Source organism: Pristis pectinata, chromosome 3 (genome assembly GCF_009764475.1).
Source record: "Pristis pectinata isolate sPriPec2 chromosome 3, sPriPec2.1.pri, whole genome shotgun sequence".
Taxonomy (NCBI): Eukaryota; Metazoa; Chordata; class Chondrichthyes; order Rhinopristiformes; family Pristidae; genus Pristis; species Pristis pectinata.
Genome location: NC_067407.1, coordinates 55,284,917 through 55,309,717, shown reverse-complemented (window position 1 = coordinate 55,309,717; position 24,801 = coordinate 55,284,917). Strand labels below are relative to the sequence as shown.

General features: G+C 39.0%; 1 protein-coding gene across 1 annotated transcript; it reads left to right on the top strand.

Annotated features, from left to right (window-relative positions):
- The first annotated feature begins 477 nt into the window (after positions 1–477).
- On the top strand, positions 478–24,499 carry tmco1 (transmembrane and coiled-coil domains 1). The gene is made up of 7 exons (XM_052010996.1): positions 478–646; positions 6,599–6,676; positions 8,747–8,806; positions 11,648–11,694; positions 12,077–12,144; positions 20,010–20,154; positions 23,970–24,499. The coding sequence occupies exons 1-7, from the start codon at positions 577–579 to the stop codon at positions 24,066–24,068; spliced, it is 567 nt and encodes a 188-aa protein (XP_051866956.1). The 5' UTR covers positions 478–576; the 3' UTR covers positions 24,069–24,499.
- The last annotated feature ends 302 nt before the right edge of the window (positions 24,500–24,801 follow it).

Below are 24,801 nucleotides of genomic sequence, written 5' to 3'. Positions count from 1 at the left end.
ATAAAAAAGGATGTGTGCACTGGCGATGATGGAGAGGAACAGGTGCAGTACGTCGCCGTTTTGCTCCCCATAAACCGAGTGGCCTTTGTTGGAGGCAGCGGTTTAACCCAGGCGCCCAATTGATTGACATTTGGTGGACAGCGGATAGCGAGGGAAGGAGACCGTCAGTCGGCCTGAATCGCTGACTGTTATTCCGTCTTCGCTAAATGCTCCCCCCTAACCTGCCGAATATTTGCAGCAGCAGCTCCTATTCCGTTACCCAAACCGACCAGGCGACCGGCTAACTCCTGCCATTTTACACAAGGATGGCGAAGTAGCTGGCGCACATGCGCCGTCAACCGACTGCTAACCTTCACCAAAAACAAACTCCTTAAAATATTTACGGATCTCCACAGGAACACGCGGTTTTTTGATGAATAGAAGAAGAAAAAAATAATTAAAACCAACAATGTTTTCTGCCCTTCCTCCCATCAGCCACTGCGGCGCTTGCTGGTTGCCGGAGTTTCTCCGACTGGACCCGGGATTTTTCTCGGCCCCGATTTACCATCCGAGCCCCGTCACCGTCCCGCAGCCGCCATGAGTACTATGTGCGCCGACACCATCCTGATCGTCTTCATCTCGGTCTGCACCGCACTCCTGGCCGAGGGTGAGTGGGCTTCCTGCTGGCGGACGGCGCCGGGGCTTCTCCGCCCGACCCCCGACATCCTGCAGCCTGCGGGGTTTGGAAACGGGTCCCCGCCGGTGGGTGTGGACGAACAGCGGCCAAACCACGGACGTTACTTGTATTTAACAGCGTCCAATGTACTTGGTGAAGAGAGGGGGAAGGGGCAGAAGGAGAAGTTTGGGGGGGGGAGGGTGGATAAAATTTATACATGTCTTTAAGACATCCCAAACTGGGAGTGAAACACTCTTTAATCGATAGGAACATTTGTGTTGTATGGGCAGTTAAACTGCACTTGCCAAACTCGCACAAATAGAAATGAGATGATAAACCAGACGACCGAAACGTTATTCTTGATCCTTAGGTAAATTTTGGATCATATATCTACACTGTAGTTTGGACTGTTTCAGTCTCTATAACATCACTTAACAAACCTCCCGTGTCCAAATCTGTTACTTCTGTACAACACCAACATAGTCATGATTGGTTTCCTTTGATCTCTCTTAGGATAAACTAATCTGAATCAAGTGTGCGTTTGGCAGGAAATCGTGGAAGGGGATATAGTGGTCTTTGTAGCGTTTATCCTAAACATTTGTGTAACATAGGATTCTGTGGTCTATGGGCTGTTCCCAGGGACATGAACTGAGAGAAACATCAGCTGCTGCTGGAAGCTCCTCGGATTGGTGAAAAACACTATGGTTTGCCAAAATTTGCTGATCTTCCAATGCTAGGAACTGTTCACAACAGGATATTTCAGGAAGGTACATTCCAAAGTGCAGGGCTGCTTGCTGAGGGCTTAGGGTCCTCCCAGCACTGGACACTGACATCTGTGCCATGCATTAGATAAAAAAAACAACCTCTCAATTTGTTGATGATGGCATGGTTGAGAAAGAAAAATTGATACAGTGTTGACATAATGTAAATCTTACAAGCAAATATAATAATATGGTAGGAACAATGAATGAATGTCCCTTTGTATAAATGCAAGTCTTATTAATGAAGTACATATTTGAGAAAAAACACTCTGCTCCGTGCATCATAACTCTTAGTCTTGTCCTTCTGTAACCTCTCTGACGTACATTGGCTCCCTATTAAGGAGCGTTTAACTTTTTTAAGCTTAATTTTTATTTTCAACTTCCTCCATAGTCTCATCCATACTATTTCTATGATCCTCCAGTCATTTGAGATCTTTGGGTTCCTCCATTTCTGACCTTGTGACTATCCTCAATTTTAATTGCTGCACTACTGGTCGTCAGCTGCCATGTTGTAAACACTATTTCCCAACCCAAAACCTCTTTATCTCTTCACTCCTCTGTTCTTTTTCATAATGTTTCTTGAAAACTGCCTCTTGACCAAACTTCTGAATATCTGCTCTTGTGTGGCTCTGTCAAGCATTGTTTTATAATGGGGAAAAATAATAGAGAAAAAAGTTAACATTTCAGGTCGATGAAAGGTCATTACTCTTCAAATAATACCACTAGTTTTTTTTTTCATAAATATCTAGGAGTTTGGACATTTCAAATTTCCTCCTTAATGCCTCACTCCAAAGATGACAGTGGACAAGTATTTCCTGAGAACTACACTATAACGTCAGTACAGTTTGTGTTCAAGATTCGGACTGTGACTTGAACAATAACCTTTTGACCAGAGTCCTACCATTAAGATAAGGCTGACCGCTTTGTGGAAATATGACCTAGGGCAACTGATTTGTGGTCTGGCAGAGGTCGTCTGTTGGCATATTTGGTTATTCAGATTTGTCTTTCAGTTTACTTCTATTGTCATAGCAGGAATATAAATTTACTTTTTCTGTATCATTGTATAGTGTACAGTGCACACCACTATTTTTAAGGGGAAGGAGCTTTCAAGATAACTTCACAAAATATGAATAGAGCCTAAATTCCTATACTTGCTATCTAATTTGTCACAAATGATTGCATGAGCACAGGAATGGAATACTATTATATTTACATAATATTTTGGAGGCAAAACTTTGTGTTATATTGCAGAGATGTTTAATGCTACCAAAATTAAGAACAGGATTGGGGAAGTCCAGATACTGGAATGCTGAAAATATCAAATGGTTGGGAACTTAGATAATATTTTACTGGGAACTACATGCTATTGTTATAGTCAGATAATTCTCTGTGCTGACAATTTGGCAATATATGTTTCTTTGTGCCTATATGAAGTGGATTGCAAATTATACTTAAAACAAAGTGGATAAAAAGAACAGTGATTATGGATGTGCTTGTTCCTTGAATCTTTGACAGTGTCATTCGAGTTGTCATATGGTAATCCCTTGTCCCTGGAACCATTCTAATAAATCTCTTCTGAACCTTCTACAAATCCTGCATGTCCTTCCTAATGTATAATGCTGAGAATTGGAAATATCTGAGAGGGACTGTGAAGTTGACCATCCTCAGAAATTCATCTGCGTTTTACTTCTACATGATGGCAAGAAGTTGTGATTCTATATAATGGGTTCCAGTAAGCCTGCTTCATTGCTCCAGTACTTGCCTCAATTTTCCTCGCAGCAATAGTGCGCCTCCCCTCCAAAGAGCTTCACCAAGAGCAGAGCAAAGCAAATCTACAGAATAAATGGGTAACTGTTCAACCTGTTGTCTCCTACACTCCTGAACCAAAGTCATTACAACTTCAGTCATGCTGCAGCATGTAGACAGCACTTGTTTGTACATACGTTTGGAGGCTTAGCTCCAAGTTATTGTCCACTCATTTGTTGAATAATACAAAGGAACGTGCTTTATGTTAAATGTCTGCCAAACAAAGGTCCTCTACAAATCTGCCCCAGTATACCAGAGTGCACTTCCTCCCCAAACGTCCTTCCACCTTGATTCAACTTCAGCAATTAAAGGTAGAGCTAACTTCCATTTGACATATTAAGGGTGATAACCAGAGAGGACACAGATGTAAGATGTTGGTCGCAGAGCCAGTGGCAGCCATGGGAAAATGTTTCCCATGTCGAGTGGTAAGAATTTATTATGCATTACCTGTGGGTGGTGGAAACAATTCAGTGGTAGCTTTGAAAAAAGATTTTGAATAAATATTTGGAGAAAAATATTGAGGCATTTGAGGAAATTGCAGTGCGGGATTAAGCAGAGGGCCCCATGAAAGAGTTGGTGCAACCTCGAGTGAATAGCCTCCTGTGCTGTAATGTTTTATGAAAGGTGAAATCATACTTGAGTAGTGGCTGTGTGCAAAGATTGGAGTGCATCTTTGAAGAAAAGAAAGCAAACAGAATGATTTCTTTCCCATTGTGGCAGAGTCTACCAGTTTCTGTTCAGTTTCATGCATAAACTTGGGCATCTGTGGAGGCATCAGAAGAGTGGCAATTGACATTTGGAGAAGAAAACTGACGTACAAAATTGCAAGAATTAATCCTTAAATGATTTTTGCTTTGTGTTTTTTTTAAGTACTTGTAACATATGAGAATTAATTCTTTGTGATATATTTTAAATGATTTCAGGAGAAAGTTGTGGTCAAATTAAAAATGTTGTAAGGTTGCTAAAAGTCAAGTAGTTCCCATAGACCAGAGGAGCTTTGGTTCTGTAGAATGTGCTGGTCTGTAGAAAATGAGCAACACTCCGATTAGCCATTCTTTCTCTGCCAGAGGTTTATAGTTTGGATGTCTTTTTGAGTTTTGAAAAATGACTGCAAGAGAAAAGATAACCAGATCAATTCATGTCAGAATATCTGTGCCATTGAAAAATCCAGAGGGGGAAAAAAAAGCCTATTCTAGAAACCCCTTTGGAATTGTAAATAGTTTGGTATAATTTAACCTCTTAATGAGTTTTAAATATTTGCTTCTCATTTCAACTGTTTTTAATCCTCCTCAAATGTCTTTAAACCTTAAATATCTAATTCCTTTTGTTTAATTTGATCTCTATATTTCAACTGTTAATTTCCATTTGAAATAATAATGGGTGTTTTGGCAAAAGTTCAACATGGTTTTTAAGATGCTCAATACTAAATTATTTTTTTCTAATTTGAAAGTGTACAGGTTTTTCTGTGAGTTCCTTAAAAATTAGGCTGTTGTAATAACGGAAAAACCTTTGTGGCAAAAGAATGTATTAATAAATGAGATATGAAAACTGATGAGTAACAAATTCATTCATTTATTCAGGGTCACACAGCATAGAAATGGGCCCTTTGGCCCACGGAGTCCATGCTGACCATTACCACCCATTTTACACTAATCCTACATTAGTCCCATTTTATCCTCCCACATTCTCTTGAACTTCACCAGATTTTACCACTCCCCTACATCGAGGATAATTTACAGCAGTCAATTAACCTACTAACCCACATTTGAACTTGTCAGAACTCCCTGGGATTACTTTATAGATTTTGTTTTGGAATCCCAGTTTCTTAAACTGAGTTACAAATTGAGTTCTATTCTCCCATGCTGAGATACATTTGTTTCCACGACACATTTTCCAGTAGTATTCCATTTCACTTATTTAGGAGTTCACAGTACTTGCATCATTTCCTAATGATCCAGAATTATAATAGCAATCAGTTGAGGGAATCAGAAAGCTTTATCACTATTGTGGGATTGGAAATGCAGTTAAACGAGTGAGGAACAAATTGATTGTCAGTTCAGTTTCTATATTTGTTGAAGTTCTTGTTATTCAAATTAAGGCAAAGTTGATCACAGTATATCAGTCAAACTAGTTCAACTGTGAAAGAATAAGATCCTGTGGTTCTGCTACAGTTGTAAAGATGGTGCGTTTAAATGACAAGAGTTATGATGTGAGAGATTACTTTTCAATAGCAATACTATAACAAAATATCCAGGATTTATGAAGAAGCAAACAAATTTACCATCTTCCCAGGTGCTATAATGTAGATCACCCATTTAAAATATATTTATTTAAAATATATTTTAAGAAGAAAATGTATGACTGTTTTGGGCGAAATGACAGGGTGGACATCTCTTGTCTAACTGGCTTTTTCTTTAGTGGTACTTTGGCTGAACTGCAAAGAACCAATAGATTTCAGAGTTTAATTTTGATAGGAACTCGTCCACTGTGAATTGGCCTAACACTAAATGAAGGGTTAAATTGCTAAGCAATTGTTTGAAATTAAACTTTTAATAGGAGATTCTAAATTTGAATATGGGAGATGGGTGGGCAGTCACAGATGTGAGGTAACCGCAGCGAAGGAAGTTCTAGATCTCTACAGGTCTAAATGAGAAGGTGAGAGAGTAGGCTACAGGGAAGTAAATGGAATGGCATTTATGGGCGTGCTCTGAGAGCTGACATAGACTTAACGGATGGAATGCCCATCTCCTATGTTAGGAAAAATGGAAATATTTGCAATAAATATTTTAACTACTTGTGCTCTAATTCAGAGGTTGTCGGAGCCTGTGGAGCAGCCGGGCATATTTATCAAAGAAAGGGATTTCCAGTTTGCATTCCAAGAGGTCACCATTGTAGAAGCAACGAACAAATTAAGTTATTGGAGCAAGAGGAGGAGATTGGAAAGGATCTCCTGAAGTAGGGTTATCTAAACATTTTCAGTAATGAATACCATGGGGGAGGATAACCACAAGCAATGTTGTGCCACTGTCAAGGGTATCAAGGCAACCTCTAATCATTTTTTTTTAAAGTAAAGGTAAATGGGTAAACAAATAGAAATATTGGATAAAACAAATATGGAGATTTCAATCCATTGTGCCTGTGCATGATATCAGAGCTATTCACTGAAGCTTTGGAAACACTTTGAGAGCCAGATGAACCAATATCCTTCACCTGCTCTCCAAAGTTCAGTAATTCTGTAAGTTTTTTTATATAGCAAAATGAATAACTTCCTGTTTCATGTTCTTGGCTCTTCAGATTAATAAGTGCATCAGTTTTGAATTGTCTTTGATGTACCCTGTAGAGAGGAAAAAAGATGATTTTGTTTTTTAATTTACAGGTATCACATGGGTACTGGTGTACAGAACTGACAAATACAAACGTCTAAAGGCTGAAGTGGAAAAACAGAGCAAGAAATGTAAGTATTAAACCGGAAATAAAATAGAAGATGCTGTGAATATTCAACAGGTTAGGCAGCACATGTGGGAGAGAGAATCAATGGTTGATGACATTTATTCAGAGCTAGGAAAAATTAGAAATGAAAATTGTTTTAAATTGCAGGGAAGTGGGTGGGGAAGGGGTGGAGAGAGCAAAGGGGATGTCTGATAGGGTAATCAAGAGGGATTTTGATGCAAATAATGGTGGTGCCGATGGTTGAAAGAGGTGGTGAAGGCTTATTAATTGCAATTGATCTGTTTGAAAGTGATGTAAGTAGGAGAGACAAGTGCCTGCAGATGCTGAAATCTGGAGCAACGAGCAATCTGCCGGGATGAACTCAGTGGGTCGAGCAGCATCTGCGGGACATTGTCAATGTTTCAGGTCGAAACCCTGCATCAGGATAAATAGGAGACAAAAGTCAGGAGAGGAGGAGGAGGGGAGAAAAAAATGTACTGGAACTTGAGGAATAGATCACTTCAGTTGCTGGAAATTGGAAATAAAAGAGAATGCTGGAAATACCCAGCAAGTTAAATGGGATCTGCAAAGGGAAAATAAATTAATGTTGTAGATTGATGACCTGTCATCAGAACTGGCCAGTTCAAAATCAAATATGCTGTGCTCAGCTATGCTGTCGGGTGGCACAGAACAAAGATTACCAACTAGTGAAGAAAAAGCTGGAGAAAGTGGCATTAGGTGTGAGACTCAGGAATTGAATTAGGTGAACTTGGTATTGAGCCTTGAAGGTTGTGTTATGCCCAACTGGAAGATGTGATGCTGTTCTTTGAGCTTATGTTCAGCTTTGTTGAAACCACGTAAAAGGCATAAGACAGAAGGAAGGTTCATTAAGATGCTCCAAGGATCATTTGGATAAGATTGATTTTTTTTAACGTATTAGGAATAACTTTCATACATTTTTGACATGTTCTTAAATGATGGATTCATCATTTCTTGTGTCTCATTCCTATTGCCACTTTCTCTAGCTTTTTCTTTGCTGAAACCTAGTTGGTAATCTTTGCTCTGTGCCACCCCTGACACCATAGTTGAGCATCGCATATTCAGTGTTTCTGTGCTTGGAGGTACAAGCATGTAAATTGAATGCTGGCACTTTGCGAGTTACTTCAGTGATAACTGCTTCTTCATCACTTTTCTTCACTATTATCATAGCTTTACTCTAGATGAGGCCTGGTGAGTAAAATCTAAGTGCCAATATTATTTTAATGCATTGAGATGTTCTGCATTTAGTTACTTCTGCAGTTACATCTGGTCTAGCATATTTTAGCAACTTGAACCTGTAGAGTTGGCAAGAGAAGTAAGCATTTCTCAGGCACCCATTTACACTAAGCATATACTTATCCCATTGTATTCTCGCTATATTTGTGCTAACTCTTCTTCTTCCTGCGCTCCCACCACCCCACACCAAGGTCAGAATTGAACAACCAAGGTCTTTGAAGCTGGGAGGCAGCAGTCCTTCTAGCTGCACCACCCTGCCACCCCAGATCTTCCTGGTCGATTTTCTTTTATTCTGAGAAAGTGGTGCTAGGTCTTCTTGAATTATTGCCCTCTTTGTAATCTTACCATAGTTTTGGGTAGGGAATTCTGGAATGTTGATATTCTGTCTTGAAGGATTCTGAAGAACTTGGAAGCTGATTGTATTCCCACACCATTGTTGGTTGAGTATTTTCTGGATGGTAATGATCACGAGAGAAGTGCTGCTGAACTGAATTGCTACAATTCATCCTATAAATTGTTCACAACTGCAGTGCGCTGGTAATTGAAGTGGTATTCATTCACAGTGATACTCATCAAGCAAACTATTATAGATGCTATTAAAGTTCTCAGGTAGCTGTTTTTTCAAGCAAATGGTGATAATTGCAACTGACTTAAGCCATGTGTATGATCGAGGCTCCCACTCCTATGGACTTTTTTGTTATATCAGAAAAGTTGTGAATGGTATTAAGTGGGAAAATAATGGGGATGGTGGCTGGATAGCTTGGTGTCTATAATTAATCTTTGGCTAATTATGATTTTTCATTGTTTGCCTTTTCAACAGTAGAAAAGAAGAAAGAATCTATTACAGAATCTGCGGGGAGGCAACAAAAGAAAAAAATAGGTGATTATCAGCAGAGTATCTCATGGTGACAGTATTCACTTCTAGAGAATTTCCCTATAATATATTAGCAAGCAGTGCCTTTCACATAAAATAAAGCCTGCATTTGGGTTTTAGTATCTCGCTAAATATAATAGGCTGTATCCTATGCGGACCGGCCACAACTTGCTGCTCACAGGGCCTTGAACCATATTGTTTCTTCCAACATGGTCTCAGATGCAGTCTTCTGTCAAGAGGCCATATCCTAGCTGACAGGCAGAAACTAATAAAGGATTATCTAGAGCGTAGGTGACTGGATATCCTCCCAGATTGGCTTTGACAGTGATGAGGAGCTGTTGGCCAGCTCTCAGCTGCTAAAGCTGTACCTGAGTTTTAGTTTTGTGAATGTTAATTGGTATAAATAATCAGAAGTACTTGGGCATGATTAAAAACAAACTTAAATAAAGTAAAATGATGCTTGTGTATACTTCAAGTTTAAATTAAGTGAATGAAATAAAATTAGGCAGTCTGCTTGCTACACTGTGGACAGCTGTTTCTTCTCATTGTTTTCAGTGGGGTCGTTTTACTTGTCCCATAAATTCATGGGATTGGGAAGCAGTGAGCTTTAAAGTGTTAATTCCGATACCTGAATAAAGTTGCTTTTTGAAGCACAAATCTGTTGCTGAACATATAAGCTTTGGTTTTCTGGGATTAATGTGGCCATATTTCAATTTATTGGTCCACAATCTTGCCAGTTGTGAATGGTCTATAATCTGAACAAAGATGGCTATAAGACAGACCTTCAAAGAAGGTGTAAAGGAAACAGGAAACCAAGAGTAAAGCTTCAGCAGTGGGGAGAACTCATGAAATCTGAAGTTCAGTAGAAGATGCTCATTATCAAAGCTTTCTATGGGATGTTGTTTATTTTGGAGGGTTAGTGGGTGGTTGTGGCTTTTTAAATGCTGGAGAAGGTGAAGAAAGATTTGCGGGGTATACTTGCTGGAATTGTGCTTTCACATCTGTTAGGTTTGAACAGTCTGGATTCTTGTGTTTATTTGGATGGGTGTTGGAGATGGGTGATTGGCTAATAGGGTGAAGAGATAAGAAAGAAATCTCAAACTATGAGCGGTCCTGGAAAAGGTGGGATAAATATAAGATGGCCATTTCGAGGTTAGGTGGAGAACTTGGGAAGTATTTTTGAGTATAATTTTAAAAACATGTAATTTCCTGTTGTACATAGTTGTTAGATATGGTAGTGGAACTTTTTAAAGATGACTTGAAACCCCATTCCAATCATGTACGTTTTTAAGGGCAATAACCCTTGGGTGGTGGCTGATGTACAGTCTGTTTCTCTGCTCTAGATCTTGTATAATGTATGATTGGAAGATTATTGCTTGTATAAGATAAGATTTCTTTATTAGTCACATGTACATTGAAACACAGTGAAATGCATCTTTTGCATAGAGTGTTCTGGGGCAGCCTGCAAGTGTTGCCACACTTCCGGTGCCAACATAGCATGCCCACAACTTCCTTGCCCGCACATCTTTGGAATGTGGGAGGAAACCGGAGCACCCGGAGGAAACTCACACAGACACGGGTAGAATGTACAAACTTCTTACAGACAGTGGCCGGAATTGAACCTGGGTTGCTGGCGCTGTAATAGCATTACACTAACCGCTACACTACTGTGCTTGAAGCTTGATTTTAAAAGAAGTAAATTAGCAAAAAGGGTTTTAAATTGTTTTTGCAGTTATAGTGATACTGATATTTGGTTTGCTTCAATAAATCGCTTAACTATGAATTTGTGAAGAATTACTTTTGAGTGTCAGTTTACAAATATGGAAACCACTTTTACATGTAGTTGTAGTTGATAACATTGATCCTTTTAAGGGGAAACTTGAAATAATACGGGTGACCCCCGCATTATGGTCATTTGGGTAAGGGAAATTTGCCCTTGCAGTATTCACAAATCACTACCCAAAAATTTGAGATGCAGAATAAAATTCATTCTCACTGAATTTATGGGGGGGGGGGGGGGGGGGGTGGAGGGGGGAGAGACAACTAAATAAATACAAAATTTATTTTTGTTCAATCCACATTCTTGACGCAGGTCACATGGCTTTACATTATGGAAGATTGCTATATGGAACATTTTCTAGGAACACAACCCCCTGTAATGCGGAGGTCGCCTGTACATTGGTATTGGTTTATTATTGTCACTTGTACCGAGGTACAGTGAAAAACTTGTTTTACAAACCGATTGTACAAGTCAATTCATTACACAGTGCAGTTACATTGAGTTGATACATGAGAGAGATGGAGTGGTAGTTTAAAGGGGTATTATTGATCTTTTTAATTATATATTGCATTGCAACACACTAGGGAGCGCTTTTTGTTTCCCAGGGTGTGCTTGGAATTGATTATTCTTGTACCAGAAAAATGCAAGCTTTATTAAATTTGGAGGAAGAAGGTGATTTATATTAGTGTATGAATATCAAAAACTGCAGATGATAGGAATCTGAAGTAAAACAAAAAATGCTGAAATCACTCAAGCAGCATATGTGGAAAGACAAACAGAGTTAAGTTTTTGGGTTAAATAGCCTTCTTCAGAACCTTTCAATCTGAAATGTTAGCTCTGTTTCTCTTTCTACAGATGCTGCTTGACCTGTTGAGTATCTGCTTTTCTTTCACATTGGTTGAGCTCATCTCTTCCAAGATCTTGAGGCTTGCTTTGACAGTAATCTTACTGTTTGATCTGATTGCTTGAAAGACACAATTGTATGGATTAGTTCCCAAGTATATAATAGCTGAATGGAAATCTACAGGAACCTATCAATAAACCTATCTTTTTAATGTGATTTTCAGAAAGACAAGAAGAAAAACTGAAAAATAATAATCGGGATCTTTCCATGGTAAGTTGAGTTCTCTTTCAAAGTACAACATATTTATTATGCTGGTTCATAGAAAAATGGAACTGTTTCCTTTTGAAGAAAATCCATCAACACAATTCTGTTAATTGTACATTTTAATTGGTTGCTTCTGCTTTACTAATACTAGAAAATATAACATGAATCTTAATGAGAAAAATGACAAGAAGGGCTCTTTTTGAGATTACATTCCATGTTGTAATTTAACCTGGAGCATCCTCTATGTAAAAGCCTTGTGTGGATCCAGACACAGTGTTCCTATGTGGAAGAAATTTAACTAATCTGACCAACGTGGAATCTGTCTCCAAATTGATATATAGTTCTTTAGAAATTACTTGTTTGTTAATAATTTTCATGCTTGCATTAGGTGCGAATGAAGTCTATGTTTGCTATTGGATTCTGTTTCACTGCTTTGATGGGCATGTTTAATTCCATGTAAGTATTCCTAAAGCAATTTCCTGCTTTTGAGTTTGTAATTTTTTGTAGTTAAATAAATTTTGTTTCAAATCTGTGTGAGAATAATGAAACTGATTCTTATGATTGTGTCAATTTCACAACAGGTAGTCTCGGCATTGCAGAATTTCATAATTCTGCTTTACTCTTTATATTTGATATCAATCAATATTGCCTTTGAAAAGTTAAATTTAGTACAGTATGTAGCAAAATATCAATAGTTGTCATTTTGCCTTGATTCGATAACTTAGTAGACAACTTGTAGATATATGATATTCACTAAATTATAGATGAGAGAGACTGTGTATTCTAATTAATATATCTAATCATTTTATTAAAACTATTCAAAGTGATTGCTGCTGACAGATAAATTAAATGAGATTATGTTGTTACTTCTGAAAGCACAAAGAACATCTGTGGGCAATTTTTTTTCCCTGGCAGTAGGCATCCTGAGTTACCGGTTTGCCTGTAGAGCCTAATGATACAGACTTGTAACTTCAGATCTATGAGGGCTTCATAACATATCAGGCAAAAAAAAACAAAAGTTCTAAGCATCTAACTTTCAGGTATTCAATGGCTAGTTTGTAAATATGCCTTTCAATCAGCTATTATATGTCTTCAGTTATGTAAGTACAGTATAATTAATATTAAAACAGTCTCAGCAGTTGAGTCAGCTTCAGTGACATGTTTCAAGCTTGTGTTTCATCTGCCATGAGATTGCATAATTGAAAGGTGAGGCATCCTTGATGAACATTTAATTTTTTCCCATCCCTTTTTGTTTTGTTTGCGTACTTATTGTTGGTGCCTTTGTGGCTTAAGTCCTTTCCTCTTTTAAGAAATGAAATAATGTGCTGGGTCTTTGGGAAATAATTCTTATGATTGGTCCTTATCAAACATATTGTGGCTTATTTAAGCCATTATCACTAAAACCATTCTGTGTCAAACAATCAAATATTTTTCAATGGGATTCATGGATAGAAAATATTTGGCTGCCACTGCATCCTGTGTAGGATGGTGCAGGTTGTAAATTTCTCCATGCAAATCACGCTTTGTTAATTATTGCACATAGTAGATAGAGTCATAGAGCAATACAGCACGGATACAGGCTCTTCAGCCCAATGAGTCTATGCCAACCATGGTGCCCACCCACCTAGTCCCAATTTCCTGCGTTCAGCCCATATCCCTCTAAGCCCCGCCCCTTCATGTACCTATCTAAGTGCTTCTTAAATGATACTATTTTACCTGCCTCAACCACTTCCTCTGGCAGCTCGTTCCATATACTCACCATCCTCTGCATGAAAAAGTTGCCCCAAAAGTCCCTTTTAAATCTTTCCCCTCTCACCCTAAATTTATGCCCCCCTACCCTGGAGTTTTCGACTCCCCTACCCTGAGGAAAAGACTGCTACCATCCAACTTATCTATGCCCGTCATGATTTTATAAACCTCTATAAGATCACCCCTCATTCTCCTACACTCCAAGGAATAAAGACTAGCCTGGCCAACCTCTCCCTGTAACTCAGGCCTTCTAGTCCTGGCAACATCCTCTTAAATCTTTTCTGCACTCTTTCCAGTTTAACCACGACTTTTGTTGCATTTAGCCCCTGCTTTTTGTTTACCAATCCATGAAGGTTCTTCCACAGATGTCAAGATGTAACTTAATTTTATAGACAGGGAAAACTTGAATTTGATTGTTGTGCTATTTTGAACATGGGACTGCTGTAGAAACTATTGATGAGTGCAAATCAGTGAATGATTCCATATCAAATTGTGTACAGCAGCTTGTATGATTTAGTTTAGCTGTCAATAAAATGGGAGAATTTTGAGAATGAAATCCTGTTATATATGAAATAGTTGTCGCATTTGAGGACGTAATTTCAGTAACTTTGTTAAATGTCAGAAATAAGTTTTGAAGTTTCCTGTGGGGTGACTTTGAACTTTTACCATTCAAAAGACAGAGCAGCTATTTTGCAATAACTCAGGCAAGAAATTCTGATAATAGAAGTGGAAACAACTTGATGAGGAAATTGTGACAAAACTCAGTTCTTATGAAGCATCTTTGACCCAAAACGTTAACTGTTTCTCTTTCTACAGATGCTGCCTGACATGCTGAATTTTTTTAAGCATATTCTGTTTTTATTTCAGATTTCCAGCATCTAGTTTCTTTTGATTTTCATATCATTGTAGTAGTTCTTCAGAACAGTGTCCTAGGTCCAACCATTCTCAGCTGTTGCATCAATGACCTTCTTTCGATAGTAAGGTCAGAGGTGGGAATGTTTGCTGATGAAGGCACAATGTTCAATTACATTTGCAACTTCTCAGCAAATGAAATAAAAACAGTTCTGATGAAGGTTCTCAGATCTGAAACATTTTTTTTCCACAGATGCTGCCTAACCAGTTGAGTTTTTCAACATTTTCTGCTTTTATTTCAGATTTCCAACTTCAACTACCTTTGACATTCAGTGTCATTACTGTCATTCCCACCATACATATCCTGTGGGGCACCTTTGGCCAGAAACTCTACTGGACCAGCCACAAAAATCAAGGCTGCAAGAGCTGATCAGAGGCTGGTTATCCTGCAGTGAGTGACATGCCTCCTGATGGCCCAAGGCCTTTCCACTATCTACGTCACAAATCAGAAGAGTGATAGAAAACTTTCCACCTTCTGGATGACAGCAGCAGCAATAATTCTCAAGAAGTTCAACACAGTTCAGGACAAATCAATCTTTTTGATTGGCATCATTAATCAACATAAACATTCATTCCCTCTGGAGTGCTTGCATGTGTGCAACTTCAACATGCACTGCAGCCACTTGCCCTGTCTTCCCTGATAGTATCTCCAAAGACATTGTCTTTACTATTAGGGAGGACAAGGGCAGCAGATGGTTGGGAACACACCTGCAGGTTCCTCTCCAATTTATGCACTCTTCTGATTTGGAAATATATTGTCTTTTTTTACGTCACTGGTATTGATGTTTATGTGGCTGATCTAGTTGAGTTTCTGGTCAAAGGTGCTCAACAGCATATTTTTGGTGGGGTGATAGGGAGTTCCAACATTACTGTGTAATAGCTCTCCACCTTCACCAGAAGCACTGTAGTGATTGACAACAGCAGCTAGGGTTGGGCAATAAATGCTGGCTTTAATGATGTGCAGATTACAAAAACACTGATGGGTGTGGTCAAGAATCAGACAATCAGAGCTATCTTCCTTTGGTAATCTTTTGAGATATTTGCATTTAGAATGAGAAATCGTATGGGATCTGGGCCTTCCATTAGCTGGGCTTTTGGGATGATCGGGTGTATTTTAGTTTTGTTTAGCCCTGAGAACGATTGTTTTTCTTCATTTGCTTTCCTTTGCTGGGAGGTTGATTTGATGATATTTAATTTCCTATGAGATGGTATCATTTTTAATTAGAGTTTGAAGATCGTGTATTAATGTGGAATGACATTACCCACCCATTTGAGATTGAATATTTGCATTAGAAAGTTTTGTTAAGTTTGAGATTGGATTCCCCTTGAATTTATTCTCCACGTCCTATTATAATGTATTGTGAAGTCATCTTCATAGGCATAATATTAACTTTATGAAAACTTGTTTCTTGTACCTTTCAAAGCTACTGATTTTTGTAAGCTTAATTTGCATTATATTAGTGACCTTCAGTATTCTCTTTCCTTCCCATTATTTTTGCTCTTTTCTTTCCTTCCTTCCTTGTTTTGTTTAAAGTACAGGAAATGAGGACAACAATTTAAGTAAGGAAAAAAGGAGCTGATTCTTATTTTGCATATTTTCAGTATTGACACGAAATAACAAAGTGCTTCTCAACTGTTTATTATTTGTAGCATCAAAATCAGCTCTCATCCTTGTGTTGACTCTTCATTGGTATGCTTTCGTTGGCATTGATTATATTATCATGGGATAATCAGAGCTGAGCTAGCTGATTTGCTGGGTGATGCTCCAGTCACTTTCAGTTTATTGGATGACCATTACTAGGAACCTGGAATGATCTTGTTTTTTCTTCCCACCTTTCTGTGAACCCAAGGACACAGTGGAAATGGAGATCAGTTAATTTGATATAAATTAGATTAAAGAAAATGAATTATCTTGGTCTGTACAACTTCAGTCAGTGGTTCAAAATCTTTCATTCTGAGCCACGTTGTAGACTTGCAATGTTCCTTCGCAATGTAATGTTTTCTATAACTAACAATACCTGTATAATGTTTTGAAATCAGTCAATTAGTTAGTTGCCTGTTATTCAGGTATAGGTCAGGATTTCTAAATGTTTACAAAAATTGAGCATGACAATTAGTTCCTTCAAATGACATGACATGGGAGGGCAGTAGCCACTCCCTTGTGGTGAAAAGAGCATTGTTGCACAGCGAATGTTCAAAGTAGTTAATGCTTCGGGGTAAATGACTGAGGAATGATTAATTAAGACTGCGAGTCTTCATGTTCTATTTTTATCATAGAATATTTGGGGTCAGATGGTACAGGATCTGGGCTACAGCTGGAACTCGGCACAAGAGGTATTCACCTGCATGTGCTAAACTGATCTGAATGCAGTTGACTGGCTCGTTGACTCTCCGTAACTGAGAGTCTTTCCTTGAAGCAGACTGGGCCTTGGACTAGACCCCAGCTGGTGGCTTCTGATGGGCTGCTGACAAAGGCCTTTGAATTATTTTATATGTCTCTGATAATCATGGATATTTCAAATAGCCATAAATAATTAAACATAAAATTATGAACAGATTTAATTGGAAACATCCTAAGAGTCCCAGGAGTTAGAAACAATCTGCTTACCATTTTAGGGTTAGTGACCTCATTCAAATGAAAGGAATCATGCTAAGGCTGGTGTAAAGTTGACAGGCTAAATGTATGCCTGGGACAGAGCAGAAGACCAGATGTGTTGATGTCTGACCTCCAGTTTGTTTCTGACTTCCAAGATTCAATGTGCAGGAACTGACCAGAGAGGATGATGTAGCTGGCAGTTTTCTACAGAACTACCAGCCACAGCTAAGTATGATCTGGTCCATTCTGCAACAATTCTTCTGAACATGCTTGAAGTGTGTCCCATAGTTATTGCTCGTTTTCCACGCACATGTACATAAGTTGCCACAATCATACAATTTTCAAACCTATTTTAAAATACTCTAATATGTTAAGAATAAGTTTGAATGGAGAATTGTTTCTCTTTCTCTAAAATTGATTTTTTCTGAATAATATTAAATCATACCAATCACAACATTAGACTGGGCACTTCCAGTTGAGTTCAATGTAAATCCATATTCAGAGGTTTAGAATCTTATCTCGTAAGGTCATTCTTCGTCTTGCCCCTTTCAATGTAAAATAGATATCAAAACTCCAGGTATTCGCTGTTCTGGAACAGTCACAGTTACTAGTGATTTAAAAGACAAAACTCCAGGTATTCGCTGTTCTGGAACAGTCACAGTTACTAGTGATTTAAAGGACACTGCTGACATGGGAACAAGGCGGTTCCAAAACTGACTGCGGGTTATTTAGACTCCACAGTGCATGCTTAAAGCAGCACAAAGTGCAAGCTGCTGAGTTAGTCATATAATTGGTACCTCGGTGTTATCACTGCTGGCAATAGTTCATTACTGGAAGTTTTGGGATAGACAGTAGGAGATTCTTGGTTGGTTGGAAACCACGAAGCAGGAAACGCACAAATGTTCCTCTGTGAAGAATTTAGGCGCAGAGTCTTTGCAGACACCTGGTTGTAACTGGACCACTCTCATGAACACAATGTCTTTGTAGGATCAGTTTTCTAATGCTGAGATCTGTGATATTCTAAGGGACAACCTTTGGCCATGTTCTCATGCTTGCACTGCTCCCTTTGTGGATGTTTAGGACTTGGTAGCTATCAAATAGAATTTTCCAGTATTGGCTTCCCCAGAGTGCAGACAGTCATCAACCACCCTTATGTTTTCATAAGGGCTCTCTTCAAAAACCCTTATGGTTTGTTCATTAAAGGGTTTCCACTTCTACCAGTGCAGGTCCTTGTAGATCATGGGAAGAATTTTATGATGGTCAATGCTGTGTTTCCTTGTAACTCCCACAACTCTATTCTTAGAGTCTGCACTGCTTGATGTATTCAGCAGTATGTTATGCCTTGAAAGAGAGATTTTTGGGGCAGGGGCAAGGGCTGCGGTCTACGTTTGACCCACATCCACACTATATGCCATACACTAGGCCACTATCTAAATCTGAGTGAGACTGCATAGAAGAAGAAAGATTTTGTTTTTGTGGCCTCAGCCTGTGTCATTGTAGCTATCAATTGAAACAGAACCCCTTTCACAGAAAGGTGCTTCACCTCCAAACTGGAAGTCCTGGTTTCCTACCTCCCCACAACCTCTTGCAAGAGTATGAAGATGGACTCTTCCATACTCTCCCGCAAGCACAGTGAACTGACGGTAGCCATTCTGATATAAGCCTGGTCTCATTGAGAGAAATATGGTGGTTGCATTTTAGCATTTCTCTCTGGATGTTATGCACACAAACACTTGACCTGAAATGTTAACTCTCACTCCACAGATACTGCCTGACCTGCTTTCAATTCGTATTTCCAGTACCTGCAGTTTTTTTATGCTTTTAGAAGATTGTTGAACACTTGTTTTTAATCAGTGATATATCTTCCCAGGAGGGAGCAAATTGGCATTAGCAGTTCACACACAATATTTTTGTATACTGAACAGAGTTGCATTTGTTTTATTATTCATTCATTCAAGGGATATGGGCTTCACAGGCTGATCCAGCATTTAATTGCCCTTGAGAAGGTGGTGGTGAGCTGCCTGCTTATACCTTGAGATGTGGGTATACCCACAATGCTTTTAGGGAAGGAGTTTCAGGATTTTGATCCAGTGATGATGAAGGAATGGCAATATATTTCCAAGTCAGGATGGTGTGTGGCGTGGAGGGCAACTTCAAGGTGGTGGTGTTCCCATAATTGTGCTGCCCTTGTCCTTCTAGCTGGTAAAGGTTGTGGATTTGGAAGATGCTGTCTAAGGAGTCTTGCTGAATTGCGGCAGTGCATTATGGCAGATGGTACTAACTGCTGCTACTGTGTGACAGTGGTGGAGTGAGTGAATGATTATGGATGGGGTACCCATCAAGTGGGCTGCTATGTCCTGTATGGTGTTGAGCTTCTTGAGTGTTGTTGAAGCTGCACTCATCCAGGCAAGTGGAGAATATCCCATCACGCTCCTGACGTCAACCTTGTGGTTGGTGGACAGGCTTTGGGAAATTAGGAGGTGAGTTACTCGCTGCAGGATTCCTAGCCTCTGACCTGCTCTTGTAGACACATTGTGTATATGGCTGCTCCAGTTCATTTTCTAGGCAAGATATCTTTGTTTCATACACTTGTAACTTCTGGTTTTATGACATCTTAATGTTTTTTAATGGTTTTATTTGTTTGAATTTCTTCTCTGCAATAACAATACTATTATCTTGGATCTTCTCAGTCCTATGTTATTCAGTCTTTTTAATACAAGTTGTTTTATTTTATGTGCACAATAATAGTGTAACTGGTAAGGAATTAATTATAAGTAATCAGTGTAAATCTCTGGGTTCTCAAGTCTATTGCTATGGTGTTGTGGTTTAAGTACTTATCTTGACTCCTATGATTAAATCCCTTAATATTCATTTAAATCCCTTTTATTACTTGCTTTCAGATTTATGCAAAGTGTTCCATTTTTCAAAAGCTGACAAATACTATGCCAGTACATATTAAGTCTTCTAATTTCTTTCCTATTTTATGTGCATTAACTTTCACGTTCCAGCCATGAAGTTATGAACTCTTTATTACCATCTGTAAATTGTAGTTGTTTTCTTCCAGATTTGATGGCCGAGTAGTTGCAAAGCTGCCATTTGTCCCTTTGTCATACATCCAAGGACTGTCCCATCGCAACCTCCTTGGGGAAGATTACACTGACTGTTCTTTCATTTTCTTGTACATTTTATGTACAATGTCAATTCGACAGGTAAGCATTGTTGAGTACAGGAGTGGAATGAAAAGAAATGTGGGAATTAAAGTGTGTTTACACAGCACTAGGCTGTCAGCCAAGTGCAACAGGAAAGTAAAATCTAACTAGGTATTAATATCTAAACTTGAAGTTTTAAAGAGGGCAAGGATCAATCTCTTAGCTATTTCTGAGTTTGAGAGCCCCTCTTGTCAATAATTAACATGATAAAAATCTTAATGCAGAAGAAATTATAATGCCATTGTAACCTGGATGTAAATAAAATTCTTTCACTTAAAATCAACACAAATATCATACTAGTTCTTGGTACACTCCCATGCAGATTATTTTGTGTGTAATATCTTATGTGACCTGCACAGCATGGTGCTTTCGTGTAATGGATGGTCATTTTGAAACTAACTAACAAAATTTATCTTGAGTTTACCTGTTTACAACTAACTTGAATTGTTAAAGTTATGCTTCACTTCAAAATCTTCCTCATATTTCAATAGTTTAACTCAAACATAACTTTTTTTTGGACTTTGTACTTCAATATATTTGTAGTATTTTAAATTTAAAGTTTTAAATAAAAATACTGATACTTCGTTTGATTTTTGTTCCTTTTCATTTTTGGTTTAGTAGTATTGTTTTGTGTGTGCTCACAGAGAGCTTTGGTTTGTCGAGTTTTGCTTTTATATTTCAGTTTTTAAGTTCACTTGAGTACTCTTACTCATCATCTTGGAAGAGAGGAAAAAGGTCTAAATGGTGCCTTAAATTGTTACTATGCATTTCTTGTGTGTCGAGAAAACTGTTTCATATAGGTGTACTTTGGACTCTGGATCACTGATAACTACATTTTCCACCAGAGACACAAGAGACTGCAGATGCTGGAATATGGAGCAACAATGTGCTGGTGGAACTCAATGGGTCGAGCAGCATCTGTGGGAGGAAAGAAATTGTCAATGTTTCAGGTCGAAACCCTGCATCAGGACTGAGAGTGGAGAGGCGAGATGGCCAGCATAAAGAGGAGAAGGGGAGCAGTGAGAAAGGATTCCAAGGCGGTTGGTGGACTGGGTGGGGGGGGGGGGGGCGGTGCGTGGGTGAGATGATAGGCAGGTCGGGGAAGTGAATGGGGGGGGGGGAGGTGGTGGAGTTGGAAGATTGTTGAAGGTGAATGGAAGATTGTTGAAGGTGAATGAAAGATGGAAATGGAGGCACACAAAGTGAGAGGAAAAAACAACAGATGGAGCAAGGTAGGGGAAGGGGAGTGTGAAGATAGGAGACTGTTGCTGGAGGGAGATAAGCAGGAACACAAAGCGCTAACAGAGCTGGGCTCAGATGAGGTGAGAATAGGAGCCATTTGAGGAGAGGTGGACGATAGTTGGAACCGGTAAGGTGGGGGGGGGGGAACCTGTGTGAGATCCCACTACCAGCCACATCTTCTCCTCCCCACGCCTTTCCCCCTTCCACGGGGATCACTCCCTCCATGACTCCCTGGTCTGTTCATCTCTCCACACCCATCCCTCCCTTACCCCAGGCACTTTCCCCCTGCCTTCACAGTAGATGTAACATTTGTCCTTGTACCTCCTCTCTCACCACCATTCAGGGACCTAAACTGTCCTTCCAGGTGAGGCAAAGGTTCACATGCATCTCCTCCAAACCTTGTCTACTGTATTTGGTGCTCCCAATGTGGCCTTCTCTATACTAGCAAGACTAAGCGCAGATTTGGCAACTGTTTCGCAGAACCCCTATGCTCAGTCCGCAATGGCCATCCCAAGCTCCCAGATGCAGACCATTTCAACTCCCCTTCCCATTCCCGCACTGACCTGTTCATCCTTGGCCTTCTGTACTGCTCAGATGAAGCCCAGCACAAACTGGAGGAGCAACACCTTGTATTATGCCCGGGTATCCACAACCCATGGCATTAATATTGAATTTTCCAATTTTAGGTAACTCTTCCCTGCCCCCCCCCCCCCCTCCAGCCCCTGCTTCACCCATCTTCATCCCCTTCCCCCTCCTGGCTCCATCTATCCAATTCACACACAGGTTTTCCTCCACTCCCCATCTGGTTCTCACTTCGTCCACCTCTCCCCTAATGTCTCCCATTCTCACCTCTTTTACTTATCCGAATTCAGCTCTGGTAGCACTTTGTGTTCCTGCTTATCTCCCTCCAGCAGCTGTCTCTTATTTTCACACTCTCATCCCCACACCTTGCTCCATCTGTTTTTTTTTCTTTTTTCCTCTATCTATCTCCTGCCACAGTCCTCCAACTCCACCCCCGCTCACCTCCCCTACCTGGCACTACCTGCCTGTCATTTTATCCCCCTCGTCAGTCCACCAATCACCTTGGAATCCTTTCTCGCCACTCCCCTTCTCTTTACGCTGCCCATCTTGCCTCTCCACTTTGTCTTAATGCAGGGTTTTGACCTGAAACTTCGACAATTTCTTTCCTCCCACAGATGCTGCATGACCTGCTGAGCTCCTCCAGCACATTGTTGCATTAAATTCTTCACACATTAATATGTATTAATTCAATGTCTTTGGTAATGTTTATATATTTTTTTAAAAATTCCTCATTTTGCAGCTAGAACTAAATTTAGTATTTGACTTGTATAAATAATAATTTAAAAGAAAAACTTGTAATTTTAAAACATCTTTCCCAACTTTAGAATATCCTAAAGCAGTTTACATCCAGTGAAGTCCCTTTTGAAGCATAGCCGTTGTTGCGTTGTAGTAATGTGGCAGCTAATTTGCACAAAGCTAGAAACCATAAATAGCAGTACAATAATGAGTCTGCATTTACTGATGTTAATTAAGGAACAATATTGACTGGGAAATGAGGCAGAACTTCCCTGCTCTTCTAAATATAGCCATGGAATATTTTGCATTCGCCTGGAGAGGCACATGAAGCCCTGATTTAGCATCTCTTCTTTAAGAGCTGCAATAGTGTATCAATCCTTCTGTAAAGCACTGATGCACCAACCTACAGGTTTGTGCTGAAGCCTTTGAAGTGGGACTTATAACCTTCTGACACAGACAAGATGCTGCTAACTGATCTACTGCTGACAAATGGTTACTTTTACAATCACTTGGTTATTAGTATTTTTGTTATGCTAGTACGTACAGATGTAAACAATTTAAACAAATATTTTTATACTTCATAGTTTGTTTATAAAGCCAATGTGCTTAAGATTAATATAAAAGCAAAATATTCAAAGATGTTAGTAACTTCTAAGGTGTATAAAATTGGAGTAAATCAGAAGGGCCTAATTTTCTTAGACGGTTGTCAAAAACTAGACAACAAGGATTTAAAGTAATTAGTACAAGGATAAGAGAGGAGACGTGGATCTTTTTTTAAGTGAAAGAGTGGTATGGGTCTGAGTTTACTCCCTGAAAGGTTGGATTTAGAAACCTTATGATATTTAAGAAGTATCTTGTGTGCTTGGAGAATTGTGACCTGAGGCAATAGTGCAGAAAGGAGGAATTAAGTTCGGTAGCTTTTTTATTTGGACCAGCTTAAACATGATGGGCCAAATGGCCTCCACTGGTGCTAGAAGTTTTCTGTGCTTCTATACTCTTTTAAACGCGCATAGTATCTAGAAATGTGTCTGCTTTCTTAATGAAATATTTATAATTGGATCAAGGACAACTTTTCCAGGGAATGAACTGTTTTCATTTTCACCATCAGTGTTCATGAAGTTTCCTGAGGCCAAAGTTAAGAAAGATTCAGACGTTTGTGTTGTCTGGCTCTATAATTCCTTTCATTGTTTAAATTGTAAGATCTAATTACCTTCAAGTGATATTTGTGGTTTAATATTTTCCTTTCTACTTCTCAGAATATTCAGAAACTACTGGGTCTGGCTCCTTCCCGTGCAGCAACCAAACAGGCTGGAGGATTCCTGGGACCGCCACCTCAGACAAGCAAATTCTCATGATGGAACTGTAAAATAGTATTGAACATCAAATATCAGTCTGCTAAAAGTGGTGGTGTAGTTTAGACTCTTGATAGCTAAAGAGGCAATTTGAACTCCTCCTCTTTCTACCAATGTGAAATATCTCTTGAATGCCAAGGTATTGAAAGGCTGTTGTGTAAAGTTTAGATGTTATATGATGGTTTTGGAAACATCAAAAGGCACATACATTGATTTGCTGTCTAAAAGCTGTTCACATTGTTAAACAGACGATGCTGAAGCAAAGAAAAAGCAAAAGTTCCAAAGCATAAGGGTTATTCCTAATTTTCACAGTGGATTTAGTAAAATGTACACCTTCAACAAAACCATGTTTTATCTGATATATTTTTTGATGTGTGGACCTATGAAATGGAAGATTAATTTGTGTCAGGAATGAATAAAAGTAATAACTTTAACATTCTAGCTGTGGTCACTTTTTTTCAGTATCATAATAGTAAAACAAAATCTAAATGTTTGTGACAGTAAAAGACCTCAAGGCGCTATTTAAAAGAAAATAGAGAATTCTCTTATTTCTTCACACACCATTGTTAATTATTCTTCTGTTTGTGGATCATGCTATCTCCAAATAGACTACATAACACTTGTTTGGTAGTCTATTTGCTGATCAATATTAAAGCACATTGGAATATCCTGTGCATGTTTGTGTTGTATGTTGGGTTGTTTCTTTTTGTTAAATGTATTACATAAATCCAAGTCA

Bases quoted from the DNA above. Each gene is read 5' to 3' on its own strand.
- tmco1 (XM_052010996.1), top strand. From the start codon at position 577: ATGAGTACTATGTGCGCCGACACCATCCTGATCGTCTTCATCTCGGTC. The intron at 8,807-11,647 runs GTGATTATCAGC...TGTGATTTTCAG, and splicing joins GCAACAAAAGAAAAAAATAG to AAAGACAAGAAGAAAAACTG. The intron at 20,155-23,969 runs GTAAGCATTGTT...TCTACTTCTCAG, and splicing joins GTACAATGTCAATTCGACAG to AATATTCAGAAACTACTGGG.